A 10,864-nucleotide genomic window follows, 5' to 3' on the forward strand; every position below is an offset into this window, starting at 1 on the left:
GAGAATCCATGTATTAATGCAACCTGAGTCCCATTTGTAATATGGGCTTACTTTGGGCCGCATAAAGGTATGGTGTTACTTTAATCCGACGAGAGTTCAAAATTGTAACTTAAAGATAAAAATGACCTAGTAATTATTTCCGCCTCTGTTTTGCATTGACCGTAATTAATTTTCTTTCCTATTACAATCAAACGCAACAAATTAAATGTATACAACTTATCATAGAATTCGTAATCTCTTCATTTGCTAATTCCAAACCAAACATTTCCGGAGAAGATTTTGCTCAAGTATCACAGCCTCACTCTAAAATTTATGGGAGGTGCTATATTAAGAACAATAATTTCAATAATGAGAGCAAAGAGAAAATTCCTTATATTAATACCCAATTTATCCTTCCCTTTTAATACCATACAAGTAGGTAATTAATGAAAGACTAAAAAGGAAATGATTCAAATATCAAATTGAGCAAACAATATCCAAATATACCAAATAAACCAAAATAAACCGAACAATACCTAAACCAGCCAAATAAATTGTAACAAACCAAGTAAACCAAACAACACTCAAACATAAACCAAAATAAACCAACCAAACAATACCCAAACATATAAAATAAGCCAAACTAAACCAAGTAACCCAAACAATACTAAAACCTACCAAATAAACCAAAATAAACCAAACGAACAATACCCAAATATATAAAATAAGCCAAACTAAACCAAGTAACCCAAACAATACTAAAACCTACCAAATAAACCAAAATAAACCAAACGAACCAAGCAAACCCAATAAACCAAACATCTCATTTAATGATATAAAAACTATTTATAAACTTTATAATACATTATTAAGAACTAAATATGCATATATAACACCCGCGATCAAGTTCATCGTAAGTCCCAAAGTTCAAGCCAATTAATTAGAAAAGTTTCATGCTATGTATCATTAGTGTATACTTATATTGACTGACTCATTAAGATTTATCTATTAATAAAATTCAAAATATTTTTAGTACAAAATATATTAAGTTTAGATAACTAGATATTTACAAGTGTGAAAAAAGCCAAAACACATGGATATCATTGATTTAGTTTGAATATACGCACTCTCAAGTGAGTTATATTTCAATTATTTAACATGAAGTATAGGAACTGATTTCAAACATTAAAAAAAAACATTAGATAGAGTTATATGGTTTCCATTCTATACGTACAAAAAGATATTTGAGATCCGAATAATTTTTATATTAGTTATTCATTAATTACGTACTCAGATATAGTATTAAAAGAAAAGGATATATTGGACATTAGTATAAGAAATTTTCTCTTAGCTCTCATTATTGAAATTATTATCTTTAGAATAGCAACCCCAAAAATTTATGTCTAATATATGGTAAAAGAGATCCAAAGAGAATCCATGTATTAATGCAACCTGAGCCTCATTTGTAAGATGGGCTTACTTTGGGCTGCATAAAGGTATGGTGTTACTTTAATCCGACGAGAGTTCAAAAATGTAACTTAAAGATAAAAATGACCTAGTAATTATTTCCGCCTTTGTTTTGCATTGACCGTAATTTATTTTCTTTCCTATTGCAATCAAACACAACAAATTAAATGTATACAACTTATCATAGAATTTGTAACCTCTTCATTTGCTAATTCCAAACCAAACATTTCCAGAGAAGCTATCCCTATTCCTGATCGGGCCTGTTCGGCTAGGGTAGAATAGAGGAATTAGAAGGAATTGGTGCTCTATTCCTGCCGAACAGAAACAAAATGAGTTGGAATAGAAAGGTTGAAACAGAGCATTCTTCCTCTTTTCTCAATTCCAGGGGGGAGATGGAATTAGGAATTAGCCTGGAAAAGTAACGAAAAATGACCATTTCTATCCTTTATTCTGCTGACATGGCAATTTCATCCCCATTTAATATTCTCCCATCCTTTGTCCTTCGACACGCTTCCAGAGGAGAAATACCATTTCTCTCTATTTGCTCCCGATCAGTATTTCTAACAATTTGGTGAGAGATTTGTGAAACTAAGAGCATCTCCAATTCAGCAATTAAAATTAATTGCTAAATTAACAATTATGAAAATTTAAAAATTAAGCAATCCACTCTTACATTGGTGCAATCAACCAAACAATTGAGAATTAAACATTTGACCAATAAGAATTATATATTTGGCCAACTCATCTTTAGAAAATGATTTCTTATTAAGCAATTCTTTCCAACAATTGCTAAATAAGCAATAGCCATACAACCCAGCAATTACAAAAACAATTGACACATCAGCATAAGCAATCCATAAGCAATCACTGTTAGAGATGCTCTAAGACTACAAGATTGATGGACACAAATTGCTCTTTCACTAAGCAAATGATTTGAAAGGTTTTTTAAGAAGATGATTTGAATAGAAGTTTTTTCTTTTAATATTTCATCTTCTCTAATATGTGTACAATGCGATATTTTTATAGAAATCTAATCAGCTATTAATTACAAGTTACAAATTAGCCTTAGTTATCGGAGAGAACTGAAATTACGCTTAGACCGGTGTATATAAATATACACTGGGAATGTTGACGCTGTTGGTGAAGAAAGGTGTGACTCTCCATTTGTATAACAATGGACAACTCCATTTCATGTTTAATCTCATTTATTTTTCGAATTTTTTATTTTTTTTTCTTGTTCCGTTAGCTAAACAAAAATTGAAAAGAAACGAAATATCATGTGATGATTAATTTTGTTTTTTTATTAGTTTTTATTAATTTGTTGGTGCCAACTTTGTTATGGATTTTAATTAATTTGTATTGATGTTTGCTCTAAGATTTAATCATGGTTTTATATTTCTTGGAATTTATTATTTGTTTACATTTCATTGACAATTTTCTAGGTAAGCAGTACAAATATATACAAAAAGTCAATAAGGCTATAATAGTAATTTCTCTATCAATTCATATTTTATAACTTTATATTTTCACAATTCCAATTGTCATGCTTGCCGAACGTAAATGGAATACATTGGAAGAGTCACCAATTCTCAATTCCACAATTCCTCTATTCCTTCACTATTCTATCTATTGCCGAACAGGCCCGATGAGATTTCAGAAAAGTTTTTTTTTTTATCATTGAAAAAACAAAACATAATTACAGAGGTGTGCCCCGACCACTGGCAAATATGCTGTGCATTAATGCATGAGGTATCATATCATAAATAAGTTGAATAGTATAACAGAGCAAATCTGCACATGCTAGGAATTTCTCAAAGTCAAATTGTCAAACATGATATCCGGATTATCTACAGTGTTAGTTCAATTCAGGGCAGACCACTGCCCCTGACATGCAGCCTACTATCAGATAATAGCAATTGATATATACACCACTGATTGTAGATGATCCAAGCCAGGGCTGTTACCTAATGGCGAAAGGAATTCCAAGCAGGTACCGTTGGACCGCAATTCCAGTCGTATGAATTAATGACTACTTGTCTCATAATAAATAAGAAAAGATGGGGGGCAAATACTAACTGCAGAATAGAGCATGGTCCCAGTCCCAGTAAAAGCTTAATACAGAGCTGTAAGCACCTGCTTCTAGGCTATATAGCCCGTATACAAATTCTGCGGCCATTTTTATTAATATCCCTAAAAAAAAAGAAAATTTTAAAAATGCCCCTGTCCCCCAATTTTTATCGAATATGCCCTGACCGCCTGGGCCTGGGGCGGCCCAAATAACCCAGTGAGGCGCCCCCCCCAGTGGCGCCCCATATCACAAGTGAGGCGCCTCACTGGTATTTGTTTTTTTTTTTTTTTTTTTTTTTTTGAGAAATCTGAGGATTTTGATTTGAATAATTTTGTTGAAAAAAGTGTTGGGTTTATGTGTATGTGTATGTCAAAAAATAAAATATTATGTGTATGTGTATGCTAAAAAATAAAATATTTGAAGAGTTTTGTGAAGAAAAACAGATTAATCTGGACCGCACATCTTAATGGGTAATTTGACTAATCTGGACCGTCGGTTAAAGAATTTTCATGCAATTGACTTCTCTGAAAATAAAATTCTCCGGGATAAACAGAGCGGTGCTTCGTAGCCTCAGACATCGCTCGCAGGGGGCTGCCGCCCCCCTGCCACCCCCCGCATACTCCTACAATCAGGTCACCAAATTTTATATTTTTTGAAATTTTTTTACTATTTTTTTAGATTTATTGAAAATCACTGTTTTTGGATGGTCCCGAATTTTCACATACACATACACATATACACATACACATATACATATACATATACATATACATATACATAAATAATATACGGTTACCAATATTTTTTTTTTTTTTACTTTTTTTTAAAAACAGAAAAATTTAATATTTTTTATTTTTCTATTGAAAATATACATGAAATTTTTTTTTTAAAAAAAGTAAAAAAAAAAAATAATGATGCAACATGGTCCTACGAAAAGGCGTGTAACTTTTGATCCGTCCGTCGGATCGTGCTGAAATTTTGACAGGAGCTCCACAGCCCCAAATCCAAGCTAACTTCGTTTCCAGCTCGATCCGACCGTCGGATGGCTCAGATTCGCGATCCAAGTCTTCCTTTATGGAGTTTTGGACCGTTCTTTATAATTTTAGCGTTTTCAGGGTCTTTTATGTAATTTCTGTTCTTACGGTTGGTATTTAAAAAAAAAAATTGGTAACCGTATATTATTTATGTATATGTATATGTGTATGTGTATATGTGTATGTGTATGTGTATGTGAAAATTCGGGACCATCCAAAAACAGTGATTTTCAATAAATCTAAAAAAAATAGTAAAAAAAATTCAAAAAATATAAAATTTGGTGACCTGATTGTAGGAGTATGCGGGGGGTGGCAGGGGGGCGGCAGCCCCCTGCGAGCGATGTCTGAGGCTACGAAGCACCGCTCTGTTTATCCCGGAGAATTTTATTTTCAGAGAAGTCAATTGCATGAAAATTCTTTAACCGACGGTCCAGATTAGTCAAATTACCCATTAAGATGTGCGGTCCAGATTAATCTGTTTTTCTTCACAAAACTCTTCAAATATTTTATTTTTTAGCATACACATACACATAATATTTTATTTTTTGACATACACATACACATAAACCCAACACTTTTTTCAACAAAATTATTCAAATCAAAATCCTCAGATTTCTCAAAAAAAAAAAAAAAAAAAAAAACAAATACCAGTGAGGCGCCTCACTTGTGATATGGGGCGCCACTGGGGGGGGCGCCTCACTGGGTTATTTGGGCCGCCCCAGGCCCAGGCGGTCAGGGCATATTCGATAAAAATTGGGGGACAGGGGCATTTTTAAAATTTTCTTTTTTTTTAGGGATATTAATAAAAATGGCCGCAAATTCTGATAAGAAAACATTAAATGCTCGTCAATTATCTATAATACTGTTTAATCATCCCACACGTGTCAACGAGTCTATTAATTGGTAAAAAGCAGAAAAAATGTACATGCTGGTATTAATGCAGATAGTACGCTTACATGCACCAGATTGCCAGAGACAGGTTCAGAGTTACAGCTGCATCCGAAAGGTGTGTGACCGACTGACCGTGGTCGGACAAATGTATACTATCATTTATCACTAAAAAAGACTAATAAATAATAACATAAGATCAAAATACATTACCCAAATTATGCGCCATCAGTTCTATTAATTTTCTTTGTGACACTTGTTCATCGTTCAGAGAAATAACGCTCTTATAAAAAAACAAATTTGAATTCTCCCCCAGCATCCTTTACTTTCAATAAATTAAAGCGCTTACAAAGGTAAGCGTGCATGTCTGGTTGTGTATGAATGTAAGATTATTGTGAAGCGTGAGTTCGTCTCCCACAAGCATATGCAATGGAAACTTGAATTTTAGAAATAGTACAGTAATTGTTTAAATGGCCAACAGTGATTCAGATTCCAAAATTTAAATTCGTATTAAGCAAGAGAGCAAATTAAAACTTCAAAAACTAGCAAAGCTATATATATAATTCTCTTACTACAACATATCCAAAGGAGGACAATAAAGGAGAGATATTAGCTGACAAACATATAAAAGCAGTGTCCGGCCCATGCCTAGTCTACTAGACTCAGCCCAAAAGAGAAAAGATAGAGAGAAAGAAAGTAGCTATCTCATACACACGTGATGCTGTCACTATCTCGGTCGTCCATCCATCCCATGTCCCATCACTCGCCCCTCCTTCATTAACTCCACATTACACATAAACCAAGTCTCTTTCTTTTCTTCTATTTTTTTTGTTCTTTTTGTGGTAATTTTTCTCTTAGACCAAAATCAGAAAAAAGAAACCCAAAAGATGAGCAGGTAATAAGACCACCATATTTGAACAGTGTGAAGCATACTGTTCAACGATGGTGGAATAATGAACTACTCATATCCATCACTTTGCCTTTCTAAGCTAGGTTAGTAGGTATATATCACCCTTATACACACACAAAACATACCAAATATTGGTATTGAAAGGAATACTTAATACTAAACCATATATATCTATCTCTACACGCAAGATGCCGACGAGACGGTTAGCTGGTACGGGAATGAGTTGGCATATTGGAACGATAGAGATGAGCCCGATGGGAAAGGCCGGCCATCATTTACCAAGCAGTCATCATAGCGAAGCCGGCGAAAGACACGCGGATTGACAAGTCGGGCGGAGCTGAACCAACCACAACTCAAATGGATCTGCCCGAGTTCGCAACCCGCATCGGTCCTCTCAGCGCACACATTTAATACCTGCACCGTGTAGGTTGGTATCCCATTTGGCAATGGAGCAGTGGCGCCTTGGTGAATGACGATGTCATCCTTGGTGCAACCGTCTCCAACCCTTTGTGTGGTTACACTGGACGTGTCCAGTGTTGATGTTGAACGGTTTGCTGGCGTCATGCCTGCAGGAATTTTTAAAAATAATAAAGGAAATGACAATTCGAATAATGAGAAAGAGAAAAGACATTCCATTATTCTATGCACTGTTCCATTGGAATAAGAATTAGAATTTGACGGATTTGATGTGCGGAGGCGACATAACCTGTTTCCCAATGCATAGTTTGGAATATACAACAGATATACAAAAAACTATTCAAATTTTTTTTCTAATACTTTACTTAACTAGAGAAAACTATTACTTAAAAAAATAGTACATAAGTAACTCTCTAATCAAAATGAAAAATACTTAGAACTGTTAAAAACAGTAAATTTTTTTCATGATAAATTCAAAAGTGAAATTTTTAGTAAAAGCTACGCCATTCTACTGAGGTACAACACTGGCTCTGTGGGCCGTGGGGAACAGATTCTGAACCCCACACCATCAACTGCCCTCTTTTTCTATCTCTGTGTTCACAACGACTCACCAGAAATCTACTGGACCCCACACAAACTTTTGAAAACAATTGTAACCAATTGTGCAACCAGACACTGCATCAGCATGCATGTGAATATGTAATAATAGCATTGGGTGCAGAGACTTGATTACACGGAACACAACATAGAAAAAGAAACAGAAAAACATGTGTTCCAAACGCCAGCACCAGCTGGTTTTGGAAGTATCTACCGGCGGGGACCAACCCATGCCAACCCACGCTCACCTTTCCCGTGCAAAAACTAACTACACGACAACAATTCTCCCTGCTGAATTTTTGGGGCCCCCTTGGATAAATGTTCGTTTGGCATTTGTACAAAATAGACACGAATATTCTTCCCCAATTAAATACAGCCATTGGATGAGCAGATTATTTAATACTAACCGTTGATTTGATTTTCAAGTAGGTCATAAAGTGAGAAAATAATGAGGCGAAACTGTACCTTGACTGAGAAGCTTCCGCTGCGAGGAAACGGCGCTGCGCTGTGATTCTTGCTGTACGTTATTCTCCGTCATTTCTTGCTGAGGCGGCCAATAAATCCCTGATGGTAAAAAATAAATGATTAAACAAGTAATAAAGATGTGAGATATTATATTAAAAATATTTTTAGTGAAAGGCATATTATAATGGTTTTGGGGTGTTTAAGAAAAAAAAAAAACAACAAAAGAGAACAGAATGATATAAATAACAAAGAGGAGAAATCCAAAATAACATGATAAGAGGAACAAACAAAAGATAAACATAAATTATTGAGAAACCAATTTCCAAAAAAGAGCATGAGTTATATAACTATTACAATGATATAACAATCATTCAAATTCAAGCACCTGATAATTACAAATAATTTAAGACGGGATTGCTTGTCTTTAAAATGCCTTCTAAAAACAAATAAAACAAATTCGGAAACCCAGATAGTAGATAACAAGAAAAGATTCAGTCAAAACACAGAAAAATAAAAATCAGAGAGAGAGAGACACACACACACCTGGTGCAATGGCGACCGAGTAGAAGCTGATGAGGAAGACGACAGCCAGTGCAGTTATCGTTGCAATTGCTAAGAAACGCCTTCCATCGATCCTGCACTTGAGAGTACCATCACTACGAAATCCCAGTTTCATCCTTGAAATCACAGTCGACAGTTCGAGTAGTGCTAACAAAACTTTTGAAGTCCCCTCAGCTCTCGTCTCTGTTACAGCAATGGTAGAGAGAGAAGAGAAAGCAAATAAGAAAAAAAAAGAGAAACGGGGACCACAAGTTAGATCCAGAGGCATTGGAATCGAGGCAAGGTGCAATAAAAGAGAAACAATAGAGGGGATTTGACTAGGAGATCGGATCCTCGTTAAAAGAGCCAAATCAACAAAAAGGGAAGCTAAACATAGGGAAACGAAGAGAATCGGGATTGAATGATGTCTCGTCACTAGTACAATCCCGCGCCGAGCTCTTGTCGCTTGACCCACAACAACCTCGATACAATACAATACAAAGATATGCAGATCTAAAGTCGACTTTTCTAAGGAAACTAGAATTCCCATGGCCAAAAGGGGTAACAAAGAGAGACAATAGACAAATGACAAGTTGACTACTCAAACTAGTAGCTATGGCCTCACGAGCTCGAGTCTGAGCTCAGGATAGCAAAAATGGAGGTGAAAAGAAAATAAAAAGAAAGGATATAATAAAGGAGAGAGAGAGAGAATCGAACCTTGATCAATTGTAGTAAGAATTGAGTAAGAGTATAGAAAGTGTAGAACAATGTGGGGTTAGGGTTTTTGTAATTGGGTGGAGAGAGAGAGAGGGAAGACGAAGATAGCAGGAGAGGTATTTATAGAATTCCAGTTTAAGCTAGACCGTGTTACAGGTGTGATTTGCTCCTTTTCCTCTGCGCAGAAACCCTTTTTGCTTTGGAAATTACAAACCAAGTTACTTTAGTTTTCTTTTATGTTTAAAATAACGCCACAGCCCAGGACTGATGGTAATTTGTAAATTACAGTCAATTTTATTTGTCCTCATTGTTTTATTTCTCACAGTTACATTTTTCAGTTTGAACTTAACTATTGTTAGCTATCCTTAAAAAAAAACAAAAAAAATCTAGAAAACATGCTAATTGTCATCAATATCTAAGTACTAATGATCAATACGTGACAAATTTCAAAAGACATATTTTAGATTGGTTTTACAGGTTCTGATGTATCAATAAAAATTGATTTCTAAAAGGAGGACGGTTCAAATGCATCTAAATGGAGGACAGTTCAAATACATCATAATTATAATTTTTGTACTTCAATATGCTCTATATTCTTTATTTCTGTTTTTAAAGTTCAAGCAGTCTATTCGAACCACTCAACATAATCTTTATAATAAAATATTCTTAGAGACCAAATTTTATATTTTTTTAGAAACTTTTTACTATGTTTTTGGATAGGTACAAAATCACAGTTTTAAGGAGATTCTAGAGCATCCGATAAAGTGATATTATACCTATGTAAAAAAATAGTAAACAATTAAAAAAATATATATATAATTTGATCTCTAATAATATTTTATTATGAATATCATGTTGAGTAGTTCGAATCGATAGTTCAGACTTTGAAAACGAAAATAAAAAATGTGAAATATATTGGAGCACTAAATCATGTTGCATTTGAACCCTCATCTTCTAAAAAATAATAATTTATTGTGTTTGCAAAATATTGTAAACTACAATTTATATTCCATAAAAAAAAATTCCTTCACTATAAATTTACAAGTATGGCCTTTTAATATGCTAATTAAATTCAATTTATGCAATATATCGTCATTAAAATAGTATAATGCATGACATAATTGATTATATTTAGATAATATATGATGCCATGCGTAGCATCATTTAGCGGATAAAAAGCTAATTAATCAATCATTATATCATCCCGAGCTAGAAAAAATTGTTGACAACATGTTAATTAATATATATAATATGACAAAAGAATTAAGATTTCACAATTTGCCAATTCCCAGAGGTGGACGGACCATTTACAAATTATCCCGAACTGAAGAGGTTAAGGCCCTGTTTGATCTCCAACTGAGATACATGAGCACAAAAATTGAACTGAAAAATATTGTTTTGGTGGAAAAAAAAATTCAGTTGAACTAAATTTATTTTTTTCCCACAAAAACAATAACGCTGCCGAATAGGACCTAAACAAGTAATTTTACCAGCATGTGATTATAGGCTAGTATTTGAGATAGCATTGAAGATTCTATGTAATGAGAAGAATTAACAAGAGTGCCGTTAATGAGAAAAGCACACGAGTGACGTGTGGGACGTCGTGCGGTTATTGCTGCGGTCGGACCTGGCACGTGCGACTGTGCGAGGAACGCTTCATTAATAAACTGCCATGCCTTCCGCTTCGAATTCGCATCCTCCTGAGATGTCTCATATTTTGCGTGACCTTTTGGAAAATCTCAACAGTTCAAATACATTATACACGAATCTTAAAGCTCAAAT

At 34.4% G+C, this 10,864-nt stretch overlaps 1 protein-coding gene across 1 annotated transcript; it reads right to left on the reverse strand.

Annotated features, from left to right (window-relative positions):
* Nucleotides 1–5,980: 5,980 nt before the first annotated feature.
* Nucleotides 5,981–8,964, reverse strand: LOC144565717 (uncharacterized). Its single transcript, XM_078315540.1, has 3 exons — nt 8,369–8,964; nt 7,826–7,924; nt 5,981–6,912 (listed from the first exon to the last, which is right to left on the reverse strand). The coding sequence occupies exons 1-3, from the start codon at nt 8,913–8,915 to the stop codon at nt 6,524–6,526; spliced, it is 1,035 nt and encodes a 344-aa protein (XP_078171666.1). The 5' UTR covers nt 8,916–8,964; the 3' UTR covers nt 5,981–6,523.
* Nucleotides 8,965–10,864: the final 1,900 nt, after the last annotated feature.

The sequence above is a fragment of the Carex rostrata genome, chromosome 1 (genome assembly GCF_964058835.1).
Source record: "Carex rostrata chromosome 1, lpCarRost1.2, whole genome shotgun sequence".
Taxonomy (NCBI): domain Eukaryota; kingdom Viridiplantae; phylum Streptophyta; class Magnoliopsida; order Poales; family Cyperaceae; genus Carex; species Carex rostrata.